The sequence below is a fragment of the Vidua macroura genome, chromosome 3, assembly GCF_024509145.1.
Source record: "Vidua macroura isolate BioBank_ID:100142 chromosome 3, ASM2450914v1, whole genome shotgun sequence".
Lineage (NCBI taxonomy): Eukaryota > Metazoa > Chordata > Aves > Passeriformes > Viduidae > Vidua > Vidua macroura.
Window position 1 is genome coordinate 31,149,228 of NC_071573.1, and position 13,714 is coordinate 31,162,941.

Below are 13,714 nucleotides of genomic sequence, written 5' to 3' on the forward strand. Positions count from 1 at the left end.
GCCCGGCTCGGCGGGGCGCGCCCGCGGGGCCATGAGGGCGGGCTCCGGCCATGGCCCATGGCAGCGCGGCGGTCATGCTGAAGTGCGTGGTGGTGGGGGACGGCGCCGTGGGCAAGACGTGCCTGCTGATGAGCTACGCCAACGACGCCTTCCCCGAGGAGTACGTGCCCACCGTCTTCGACCACTACGCAGGTGAGCGGGCGGGGGGTCCCGCTACCGCTGGGAGCGGCAGCCGCTTTCTCCCCTCCCTCCTCCCTCCATCCCCTGGCCTGGCCCTGCCGGGGGGCCGGCAGAGGGGTCGGCCGGGCTTGCCCCCCCTCACCCGCCGTGTTTCTCTCCCCTCGCAGTCAGCGTTACCGTCGGGGGCAAGCAGTACCTGCTGGGGCTGTACGACACCGCCGGCCAGGTGAGTGCCGAGCGCTGCCCGCGGATCCTCGGCCCCGTCCCCCCGCCCGCCGGCGATCCCGGCGCTGAAGTTATTCGCAGGGCTGTGGTCCGGGCTGGGCGGTTCAGAGGCGGGTTGGTGGGGGTGGGGGGACGATTGATAAAATCCGGCTTTAAAAGAAAACCATCGATCCAACCTCGATTCCCGAGGGCGGGCAGGCGGAGACGGGCTTTATTTTTAGCGGCGCTGGGGCCGAGGCGCCACGGCATCGCCCGGCGCTGGGGTGGGGGGATGCCCGGCGCCTGCGGGGCAGTGCTCCGGGCCAGGCATGGCCACTGGCCAGATCCCCCTTCTCCGGGGTTCCGACTCTCTCGCCGGCCTTCAGGTGAAGAAATGTGCCCCGTTCAGCACAGAGGGCACACGCTGCCTCAGCCGCCTCGGGTCGGATGGAGAGCCAGGCTGCCGCAGCTTGCCTTGGTTGTGGTTTACAGCACTCAAATAGCTACAAAGAGTTGTTCGAACTAAAGGTGGAAAATAATAACATGTAATTCTTAGCCACTGCCTTTGAGATAACCTGGGTTTCTTTTGCTGTCCCAGACAACTCAAGTGATTCGTTTGGTTAAGATCATTACTACCAGTTGTGAAAGATGCTGTGATGTCAGCATGGCTCTTAAGTAACTTTAATGATGGATAAAATACTGGATGTTTGGAGGGGTCACTGGTCTAGTGGTTTCTAAAGGGCTCCATGATTCAAATAATCTCTTCCTTAGCTTAACTTGCATGGTCTCCAGGGTTAGAGTACTTTCTGGGGATCCCTTATTTGAAACAGTTTGTGAAGAGCCTGACCCCAGGAGGTGCAGGCATCTCTGAAGGAGGTGCAGAGCATATACGGAAATGCAGCATGGGTTTCTGTAAAGTCGTGTATTCCCTATATTAAACTTCTTCTTGCAGTGTGAACAAGCATGTGCTTTAGTCTCACATGACCTCAGACATGCTTCCTTGTTGTAAAGAGCAACTCGTAAGACAATCTCACTGAAGTTGCATAGATTAAAGCTGTAATTTTTAACCATGTTGTTCCTATACTTAATTGAACAACTGCTGCCTGAATTAGTGTACCTTTTCAGATCTGTATGTAGCCTTGAGTTAGGCAATCAGCATTTTACCAGTCTTATATATTTGTTAGGCCTGAAATCAGTAAAAAAATTAATTCCCTGAGAATTGTAGGAAACAGCGCCATTTCCAGAAAGCTGATACCCTGAAGGATGACTCTTCCCACAAAAACTGACTTCATGCTTGTCATCTCCCTGATATAAACACAAGCTAGTCAAATTTATGCCAGCTAAGTGCATTTCTTATTGCTATCATAGCAGAATATTACTATTTTTGAATAGTAATTAGTTCAGAACACAGCTTTAAAATGTTGCTTAAGTAGGTTGCAAAGTGAGGATCTAGTGCTCAGACAAAGCATTTGGTTAGTGTGCAACTAATTTTTTTTTTTTTTATAATGAGCACTGGAAAGTGTGAAAGTGAGCCTAGCACTGCTGTACATATGCACGGTTTATTTGGGGATGCTGTCTCAAACTGCTTGTTCTGGGCTTGTTGCTATTAATGTACATGTTGTTAGCTCTGTGTAACCTTAACTAAGGTGGCTTTGTGGTACCCCACTCTGCCTGAATGTGCTGACTGCAAACACAGGTGACCTTTGGCCTCCTCAAAAGTCAGTAGGGTAAACTGGCCAGTTTACAACAAACAGCAAATGAAGGTGTTCCTGTTACACTAAGAAAAACTTTTCCGTGTGAAGCTGTATATAGAGATTTTTTTTTCAATTTCTGAGAAGCTGAAATCCTCATTTTGAATTCCAGGGCAGTTTTTGAGGCACCTAGAAATAGATCTTGTTGGCCTGATTCAAAGGACCCTCAGTTCACAGAGTGTTTTAATGAGGCTACCTTTACAGATGTATCTGGTCTTGGCAAAAGTCCCCTTTTAGTCAGATCTGTGGTATTAATAAAATCTTTACTACTACCCCCATCCCACTTGAGCATGTTTGGGGAATTGGTGCATGTCAGAGACTGCCCACAGGAGCCCCATCCCAACATCCGATACAACTAAAGAAGGGAGTCTGTATCAAGATGCCAGCCCAGCAACTTCATTTAGTTAAAAGCTGCTTTGTCAGAGCAGCTGACAAGCCTGTCTTCCCAAAGCTACACAATAATAGAAAACTTACATTAAAGCTTAAATATATATATATAGTAAAGAGAAGACATGAGTTGATGATGTCTTCTCTGTGTTGGGGAAACAGCATGCTGTACCTGGTACATGGCTGCTGCTTCCACAGACTTACATATGGATTGGATACATTGCTGCCCAAAGCTGGGATTTCTACGCCAGCACACATCAGTGCTTTTGTCTCTAATTCTATCACCCCCAAATAATTTTACTGTAAAATACTGGCCCGATAGTATAGTTTTATAAAACTTGGCTGTGTGTGATCACTCTGGTATCTAAGCAGTTCACAATCATCAGCATGTTTATACTTCCAGCCCTGGACAAAGTAAATAGGTACAGATTTCTACAGATCTCAGTTCAGGGGGAAGAGGGGTGAAGAGGGTTAATGAAAGTTCAAATAGTGACTTAACTATCCATGCAGAAAGCCCATAGCAGAAGAAAGATTAAAGATAAGATTTTGATTCATCGCTGGTGCACAGCAGGCTCTCACCCTGAAATACTGGCTTATCAGTGTGTGGGTCTCTTTAACTTGTGTGGTTATGTATTTAGCAACTTGTGACAGACTTTGCTTTGGCAGAGGAGTTGCAAGCTTTTGATTTCATCCAGTACTCATTTCCAGCTTGCTTCCTCACAACACACACAGGATCACGTGTAGTAGCTATAACGATGACATAAGGCCTCATATCTTCATGAGTTTAAAGTAGGTTGAAAATAAATCTATTAAAATCTCATTTTTTCCCTGGTAATATATATAGCAAGGAAAAATGCCACTAGTGGTTCACAAAAGTTCAGTTTACACACAGGCCTTTGAGTGTGTGTGAGTTTGTGAGTTCAAGAAGGCTTTTCTCTGGCTGAAAATACAGAGGCCCTGGTTCAGCAGAGAATAGCCACTACAGCTGCTGGGCTGTGGAGGCTCTGAGAGCCCATTTGGGTTTGCAGCTGTGGAGGCAGCCTCTGATATCAGGGAGGCGGGTGGGAATTGGGTGCCATTCCTTCAGCAATTCCTCCCAGAGGTGGAGCTAGCAGCTCCTTTTAGCCTTGCTGCATGTACTGGGTGGGTTTAGAGCAGGTCTTGGTTTCCCTGGAAGATGAGAACTGTGGAACCCACCTACACTGAAGACACATCAATGCACTGAAGTTTAAACATGAAATGTTTGTGATACTGGTGTTTGGAGGCCTCTGACTTTGCAGCAGCCTCTTCTGGGAGACTGTGTGTCAATACTGCTCTTCATTGAACAGGGGTACATGGCAATATCGGCTTGGGAAGAGAACCATGGCTTCATCAGGGGTCTGTTAAGATCACCATGTCAGAGTGGTTTTGAACTGCTGGCAAGTGATTATCATTTTGCTCTTCCAAGATATTAGAAGTAATACTGCCAGCTCTCAAGATGTTAACATTTTTGGAGGAATGTCTACAAGCACTAACAAAGCGGTGGCACATGTCCCGTTGCTATATCCCAAGTGGTCAGAATAAGTGGTAGGACACACAGGAGTTGCCTTTTGGGGATTTTGCTCTATATTCAAGGTTGTTGTTTAAAATGAAAGTTGGAGTCTATCCTTCTGCCAGTTTCTTTTGGTGTAGGATTTTAATCCATGGTGTCCCTTTCTCCCAGGGTGTGCTGACCACATACAGGGGGAAATCTTGCTCTGCTCCTGTGTCTTTGCTGTAAAGGATGGTTGGTATCTAGAGGAAGGATGGGGAGTCTGCAGTAGCAGAGCCTGTACTGCTTGTGTTACTCTGGGAAGAAAGATGCTGAGGCACGGCATGGCTGTTTGGTGCAGATTTGGCAGCAAGCCAGCATCTGGGCATCACTTACTGTTGATACTAGCAGGGCCTGGTTGGACAAAGCTGAGGTGAACTGTGTTCCTTGGCTCTCTGCTTTTATATCTCTGCCCTAAACATCCTAATACAGGGTCTGATACAATGAAGCTCTCGGTGCCTTCTCACCTGTCCCAAGAACAGTATCATAAAACATGGTATTGACAAGCACAGAATAATCCACTTCTTTGCACATCTCAGCTCAGATGGTCACACTGGTTGCAGCCACAGCTATCTCTGATTTTTTTGGTTGTAACAGAAGACCTGATGCTAAAGCAATTTTATGTTTAAGTTGGTCAGGCTGCTGAAGTGTATAAAGCTAACTCAGTTATTAGGGAGATGAGTGTCTGCATTAAGGAGAGGTGTAAAAACAAATGGTTATAAATGTGAAGGTGTCTGTGTGTGAGGTGTGGATATTAAAATGGATAGTTCCCAAACCTGTGGTGGTTGCTATAAATAAATAGCAGTAATCTTTATACTCCTTGCTGGCTCTGGTCTAGCCCTAGGTACCACTCCAGTATCTTACTGAGAAGAGAGGCAGCTGCTGGTCTGTTGCAAAATAGAAATGTTCCTCCTCAGAGCACACTGCTCCTTCTGAGTTGCCCCTACCAGGCAGCCGTAGCTCCAAATGTCAGCCTGGAGTGAAGCAGTCTCACACAATGCAAAGCCTGCCACCCTTTACTGCAGAAGTGTAAACACCAAGACCTCCAACATAATTTTGGCAGATCTAGATCTAAACATGAAATGTCAGTAACTAACATCCTGTCCCCTTTCTGCCCTCACCCCGCCCCCGTGCCTCCCTCCTCCCACATGCATTTTCCCCTCACTCCCATGTCCCAGCCGAGCTGGCAGCTGGCACTGAGAAGCTGTGAGTTTATGAGCTCACTCCCAGCCCAGCGTGCTGGCCTATGAATAGCTCAGCCTCTGCTGAAGCTGCTCTATGCCTCAGGATGTTGCCAGCCACAAAGATTTAACAACTGGATGTATGCAGATAAAATAAAAACATGCCTAGATCCTCGATTCTCCCTTTGGAATTTAAGTTATTCAATGTAAGAGGAGGTGAAGTGCCTGAGCTGACAATATCTGTTTAGAGCTCTCTAGATAAGTATTTAAGCAAAGCTTTCTCTTTAAAAGGAAAAGGACTTATACCTTCAGATTGGTTATTAAAAATGGCCTTGCAACAATAATACTGTCAGTGCAAAGCCTGCATCTAAACGCCTCTTCATGAGCTGTGACTCATGCTTTGAAAGCACGGCAGCTTTCCTAGAAGGATAGGTAAGTACTGTTATCACCAGATGGGGAGTTGTGGAACGGGAGATGGTGTTCTGAGTTCCCAGAAGCATCAACTAGATAGATGTTGGAAACTCAAGACAGTTACATTTCATTTTCAGAGTGCCAAAAGCCCCACAGTACTTCTGAATAGTGACACTGAGTTATGTTAAAATCAAATCTAAGGGATGCATTTGAAAAAGTAGATCCAGAATATCTTTGCCACTTTAACAGCAAGTTAATGGCAGACCAAAATAAAGAATACAAAGCAAACCAAGTTTGACAGGTTCTCTGAAATTTCAATTTTTGGTATGTTAAAAGCACATTTTTATGAAGACTACTGACCTAGGATGGACCCTTTGCTAAACACTGATTACATGGCCAAGTAAAAAGCCCTTTTTTCCCAGGTTAAGAGTCAGCAGATATCCTTTAGTTTGTGACAGAGTGCTGTCTGAATTTTACGAATTTTTAATTTCTTTGAGGCACAGTGGCATCTTACCATGCTAGCTAAACATGACCAACTAAAAAGGCAACACTGAATTCAAATAGTTACTGTTCTTCCAGCACATTGTTATTGTGTATCCTCTTACTTGCCCAGTTCATTTTAAGATGGTGTGTGCATCTGCACTCAGCTGAGTATCATATAATCTACAGCTGTGCTGCAGGAGGCAGGACTGATGGAATGGGACAACTGGGTAAGGTAGCATGACTCTGGAATTTTTCTGCTAGAGAACATATGAGACCCTGGGAATTTTTGTCAGGTCCATACTTAGACTTCACCATTTAATTCTGTTTTCTTTGCAAAGAACTCTACATATTTTGGTAAATAGGAGAAGTATAAAAAAATGCAGTTTTCATTTATAGCCTAACTCCTGATTCAGCCTCCAAACTGCATCTTAAAAGAAAGTAAACAAAATTAGATGAGAGCACTGTCTCCATAGCACGGACCTGCAAAGTAAAAAGGGTGTGTTAGGGTCTGATCCTAAGTTCTGTGTTAGCTGGCACCCTACTGCTGATTTCAGTAAACTTTGTTACAATTCCTTTATTAAGAACACGTGGGGAAAATGGATGCAAAACCTATTTCAGCAAGGTTTGGTTTTTTTGGGTTTTTTTTCAGGTTAGTCCTGGGTATTCAAAATGATGAGCCAGCTCTTCCTACCCACATACACCACTTCCTAAAAAATCTAGGAAATTAAAATGGTTTTGCCCTTTGCTGTATGTGGGTTTTCTTTAAATCTTTGGCCTTCATCTATCTTCACGTATCAACCTTTCTCTGTGGGGTACTAGAAATTAATCTTTAATTTAAACGTGAAAAGGATGTGCTTCTTCTTTATAGAGACTCCAGGAACCTGGTAATTAGGAAATAATATAAAGCACATGGATTCAAAATCTGCAGTTCTATTGTGAATTATAAACTTCAACATCTCAAAAATGGATGCTTTGGGGCAGATCTTCAGGACTTTTTTTTTAAGCCTCCAAATTAGCAGTTGCATTTGTAACAAAATTGCACCTCCTCTAATGAGAAAAAATGCAAAATAAGGACACAGAGGAGAAGAACTGTACCTTTTTACTGCTCTGTTCTGTGGTTTTGGAAGCAGTCTATTTCTTTGAATTGGTGATTGGGTGAGTTGTGTTAAGAAAAATGTCTGAATGCTACGTGACACTTTCAGCAGTTCCAAAGAGGTTGTGTCATTTGACACTTTACAGTTACTGTCCCAGTCTGTTTTAATCCTGTTACATGCTGCATCTGTGCTGTGGCACGTGTGCAATAATTCTTTGCTATGCCAGGCACTTACTGGTGTGCACATAAAAATGCAGGTGGTAGCATTATTCTCCAGAGCAAAGCAACATCTGTCAGCATCCTAGGTGAGTATATTGCTTCACATGAATAAAACACAGATTCAGAGTACCTCAGGCAGCTTGTGCTCTAAATTAGATGTAGTCACAAATGCTTTAAGATCATCATTATGACTTAATGCTACTTCCTTGTTGGTCTGATTTCCAGTTGGGATTTGGTGTTGGAGTCAACAAGGGATGGATGCCAGGTGTGCCCGGGGATGCATCTTCAGTTATGACCAACAGATAGGCCAGCCACAGGGAGTGAGATGGCTTAAAAATTCCTCACTTAAGAAAAACTGCCTACAGTTTTTCAATTGCCTTAACATGTGCTAAGTGTTTTATCACATTTTTCAGTGGCAGCTTTTAGCCCTAGCAAATGGGACTTGATATAAAACAAGGTGCAGAAGACTCTTAGGAACTCCTTTCTTTCCAGAAACACTTTCACTGTGATAATTAAAGGTGCACATGATGGCCTTGGCACTCTCCTGAGAAAGTTGTGTGATGGGAACTAATCTTGAGGAGGCAGTAAAGCTGTAATCTTCTATGTGTTCCTCAATACTGGTCTGAAGAATGTGCTTTTGGGGTTTATTTGTAAAAGGTGAAAGGGAATGGGACACCTAACTGATCAGTCTTGTTTGATCAGTCTTTATACAGGTAGCAAATTAAAAGACATATCTGATATTATATGGATAACTGTACTAAAACAACTCTGCCCTGTAGGCTGTTTGCCTGTGAGAACAGGTCATATTCTTCTGTAAAAATAAAAGTCAGAGAACCCATCTTTCTAAAGAGCAAGTTCTGCAGAGGATCTGTCCAGATCTCCTGTGTCAGAGTGCATTTTATGTTTAACTTTAATTTGCTGTATCTGAAAGAATGGTAAATCCTGATTGTTCATGGCTGCAGACACAACAAGGTAAATCCCTTTCCTGGGGAAAATGGAAATCCAGTGTGAAAAGAATGCTGTTCATAAAGTCACTGACAGTAAGAAAGAAATGCACAGCAGGACTGAGATTTCTTATGGGCAAGGAGTGAAAGGGTTTGTCCATGCCAGCTACTCTGCCATTTCTTAGGAGCTCCATAGTGGGTAGACAACAGGTTTAGGTGAAGGTGTTCAAGTGAAACTGTGCCTGCAGTCAGTTGAATACATGTTCTGTTGATACAGATGCTGAAATAATAAACCCTATAGAGAAAATTCAGGGACTTTCACTTCTAGAAAACCAACCAGCAAGTTGAAGTTCTCACAGTGATGGAGAGAAGGGAGTGTGCTATTGAGACCATCTAGGAAAGCAGTTTAGCATCACCACATGGCAAGATGTAGCATTTGGACAGTACTGAATCCCATATTAAGGACAGGATCAAATCTGATCACTTAAAGGCAATTTTGTGTATAATTAAAAAAATATGCTGTCCTTCCTGTCTCTAATGATGTAAAATCCATCTTACTAAGCTCCATCTTCCAGCTAGTTATTTCTCTCCATCCAGAAAACCTTTTCAGACATGTAAGCAGCTGCACAGTTCTCAAATATGCCAGGAGGAAAGTTTTGTTATTATAAAAAAAGGTAATTCACAAACCGTGGGCTTTTTCAATGTATAATTCATATGTCCTTTGAACAGTCCTCCTCACAGGAATTCAGAAATGGATTTAGATCAGTTTACTTCATTTTTAGAATACAATGGAAGAGCACTTACTCTGCATACTTGCAGCCTTTTCTATAAATTAAAAATAGATGCTGGGCCAAAACCAACAGCTTTTTGCACTCTCTGTGAAACCTGTGCAAATAAACCACAACAGGACAATTCTGCTTTCTTTAGCAATGCAAGCTGCATCCTCAGAAGCCTGTGAAGAGACAGGGTCTGTAGTGCACTTTTCCCCTGCAGCCAGGGAATAATCACTGCATCTTTCTTGTTTTGCATGTTCAAAAGCTAGGGGCTACAGATGTAGGCAACTGAAAAATCAAATGCAGTCATCACCTTAGCAGAGCTTGGGACATGGAATTGGATAAGCAGATGTTTTATGGCAATGCACTGTCAGTCCAAACTGCAGCTTTATGCCAAATGGTCCTGCATTAGTGGTGCCTTGTGAGTGGCAGTGCCAGGAAACCAGCATCCTGGGGGACACTCCACCCTCCTGCCTTGCAAAGGGTTACAGTGTTACACAGCCCAGACTGAAAAATTAGAAGAGTGTTTTTTAGCCAGGGAAGCAATTTGTGCTTGGCATGGGGCAGTACAGGCCACTTCCCTCTCTCTCCTCCCCCACCAAGCGTCTTGTAGAATCAGAAACCACAGGGTGATTCAGCGGAGTGAAGTCCGTTTCCTGGTGTGCTCTTGGAGTATACAGTTGCTTTCAAAACCTTCAGAGAGAAGCTTTGCCTGGTGCTTATGGTAAAGCTGTAGATCAGCCTTTAATTCCAAACAATTTGGGGGAGATGGCAAGATGTGTCCAGAGGTAGCTCTGAGTTGTTACTAAGTCCACATATGATGTACATCAGTCATTATGGTTCACTTTTCCAAAATATTACAGGGGACCTTCTGAAACAGAAACTTATTTTCAGGGAGGAAAACTGAAAAATGCAGTCTTGAAGGACAGCTTTGAAATGAATTTTAAAAATTGAAATATGACAGTTTATAATAAGAGAGGACTTCTGACTCTTGTTACTATGAAGTGGTTAAAACTTAGACTTTTACCAGGGATTTTACTCTGCAAAACTCTGCCTCACTGAGCCCCTCTGAGCAGTAGTGATTACCCTTTGCTGCATGAAGGTTGGATTCCTTTAGCAACTCTGCCTGATGTCTATTTTTGGCTTCCCCTCTAAAAACAGATGGTTGGGAGTGAGAACCTCTCCTTTTGATTGCTGTTGTAAGCTGTGAAAGCAACAGATGGTTGCTAACACAGAGATCACAAATGCAGAGGTTTTGAGCTCCAGTTTTTCTTCCAGTGGTGCAAGCTTTATTTTGTTTCCCACCCACTCACTTTTACCACTTGGAATAGAAATAGGTTTATCAAGGATGTGTCAGTAAAACAACTGAAAATGCATTGTTAAAATTTCATTCCTAAACTGCAAAACACATAAAATAATTTGTGGATATGATAGTCGGGTCAGAGAGCGAGAAAACGAGGTAAGTTTTCTCACAGCAGACTTGTGAGACTTTTAGGGAGTTGTAGAGAAACGATGATAGCTTGTTGTTGTAAAAAACCTGCAGGTGGTGTTTTTCTACTCTTTGTTTTTCTGTTCTTCTCAAGGATTGTTTGTGAGAAAAGTGTTTTTGTTAATTAGCCAACCAGGTAGAATGTGTCCAGTCAGTCTATAAAGAGGAGAGTTTTTCACATTAAAGCGGTTGTTGTGCAAACCAGCCTTCTTGGAGTCTGCCGCTTTCTTACTCAATAGCAACAAGAATTCATTACTTTGGTTCTGTCAGAACAAGATACTGAGTGTGGATTAAAACATGACACATCTTAGGCCCTTGCATCAATGTTAGTGACATATCAGAATTTGGTTTCTTCTATTTCCTTAAAGGAAATAAAAATCAACCAGACAGATCTAGGTTAACATTGTCTTCATGACTTGCAATGGCAGATCTGAGAGGCCTGGACTTCCTCAAAGGTCTTGGTCAAGGTATGGGAAGGTATTGGCGGCAAAGGACTAATTGCCTTTCATCTCTCCGAAGTGGACAGAGAGACCCTAATACCATTCCAGATGAGCAGGAGGCCTGTGGTCTCACACTACTGACAGAGGGGTAAGGACCTCTGTCTCTGCATCCATCACTTCAACTCGAGCCGGGAGGAGCATGATACCATAAATCGGGGGAGCTACAAGGTCGCTACATACAGAATCTCTGTATGTCTGCACCTCTCACTTCAGCGTCCTAATAAATATAAGGAAATAGTGCTTTTTGTGGGTCAAGAAGGTTGTCCAGAAATTATTATACTCCATTTTGTCTGAGTTTATTTCTTTTTTTAAATATTCCACTGCACATAAGCTGTGTACATCAAAGACTTTTGGAGTGCTTTGCAAAGACTAATGCATTATTAAGCTAGCAAACCCCTACAGATGGGAGGATGCAAACAGAGAGAGGATAATGATTTCCTCAGGACTACATACTGTGTCAGTGGCAGAATTTGGAATACAGTTTCCGTGGGTTTAGCTGTGTCTCAGCTGATATCCACAGAACTGGTCAAAAGTATCAGTTCAAAATCAAATGCATGACTTGAAACAAGACACTGTGTTCTGCTTTTGGTCTGAGCAAACCCATGAAATGAAGAATATTATAATGCTGTGGAATTGCAATACCATTCTTCAGTCTGCATACAAAAAGTTTCCCAAGACCTCTGTTTCTGAACAGATAAATGCTGGAAATAGCCAGATTTTGGACATGTTAGAGCAAATCCTCTTCATCATCCAAAATACAGTATTCAAATACAAGGCAGCAGAAAATCTCAGGCAGATTATTAGGTACTGCACATGGAAAAGGACACCTAAAGGACAGATTTTAAGGAACCAAGATAAAGGCAATGCTAGACATACCTTCAGCCTACCATAAGAAGACATGGTAATTTTAAAGTCTGAATTTCCATTCTCCACTTCAAAAACAAAAGCCCCATTTGTAGTTGAGAACCCAAGTCTTTAGCTCCTTCATCTCATCTCCTTTTTCATGTCTACTGTGTACTGGCAGCTGTCCTGGGACTTCCACAGGAAACACTGTCCTGGGTTTCCACATGGATACTAGGGAAATTATGAACAGTCCTGCTGTGTCATGTCTTTTAGAGGGATCACAGCTCCATAGAACATTAATTAAGTCAACATTCTTGTGTTCAATTTTGCTTGAAGTTACTACAGCCCTCGTATTTTCTGTATTCACCTGCTTCAGCAAACAATTTTTTTTAACCTCTAGAGTATGTTGGAGAATGAGCTGTTTCACTATTATAGCGTCGAGTTTTTGAGACTTATGCTGAATATTTCAATCCTTGGGGGCTTTCTTGGCCATCTTATTCACATTCTTAAAATATTCTTACCCATATCCTTAAATATTTTTAAAGCCTAAATATATATGCAGTGCCTCCCCCAGTCAGATTGTCTAATTACTTATAATTGCTGTATAGTGTGGTATGTCCATGTACTCAAATTAGAATTTATGTTGACTGGCTAGTATAATCAATTTTGCCATTGCATTTAATTTTAGAATAAATCACATTTATTTCCCTTATGCTAGATTCAGGAAATAAGTTATAGTTGAAACAGTAAGATTTTCCCAGACTTCTCTAATATTCAGTCTAAATTAATTTGGTATTTTAGATTCTTCTACCAATTGTAGCAGTTATGCTAGCCCAATACATCAGAGAAAGTTCACAGATTTTATTGCTGTTTCTGAGGGGCTGTTGGGAGGCAGGAGGAGTCTTTAAGCACAGATGGCCTACTAGATGCTGACGAAATTTAAGCAGAGGTTCTCCCAGGACGACTCAGGACCAGTCCAATCATGTGATGGGAGGCTTTGTTAGAACTACTGCCACTATTAGTATCAATGCACACCTAATGTTCAGAGCACAGACAAGGTTTAAAGGAGCACCTGAGAGTGCTGTCATGTTTCAAGCAGCAGGACTGGTGGGTATAGCCAAATTCTCTGATAATTTAAGGAAGCTTAAATGCAGTGAAGCCACTGCAGCAAATACCACACACATCTTTGGCTGTGGTACATGATGTATCTAATCACATTGCACTTGCCGTCCATTTAACTCTTAATTACACTTGCCCACAGCTTGCCCAGTGCAAGTGGGATAGGATATAAATCAAAAGGCATATAAACAAATGCAGGAGCAGGAAAGGAGTTCAGACCTGAGACTAGCTTTAAGAAAATGATTAATATTTGCTATGAATAAAAGGTCCAACCGTAATTTGAAATAGATTAAGTAAAGAGCTATTTTAAGGTTAATGGACTAACAGTAATTTCTGGTGACAGTGAAATGCTTTCTCTATTCCAGCATTTAGTGCAGGCAGTATTCTAGTTATGCTAATGCAGATACGAGGTTTTTAGAAAATACAGAGTATAGGGAGGGCAGCTCTTTGGTGGTAGGAACAAATAACAGCTTTTAACTAGATTTTTTAAAAACACAACTTATTCAGTAATACCCCACATATGATCTAGAGCTGAATTTGAGAGCAACTGACAGATCCACTAGGTGT

At 42.7% G+C, this 13,714-nt stretch overlaps 1 protein-coding gene across 2 annotated transcripts in view; it reads left to right on the forward strand.

Annotated features, from left to right (window-relative positions):
- The window catches only part of RHOQ (ras homolog family member Q), a 22,412-nt gene continuing 8,698 nt past the window's right edge, over window positions 1-13,714 (forward strand). For both annotated transcript variants that reach the window (XM_053974646.1, XM_053974647.1), the window contains exons 1-2: window positions 1-192; window positions 348-406. In XM_053974646.1, the coding sequence (XP_053830621.1) occupies window positions 51-192; window positions 348-406 (201 nt within the window). In that variant the 5' untranslated portion in view covers window positions 1-50. The remainder of the gene's footprint in view (window positions 193-347; window positions 407-13,714) is intronic.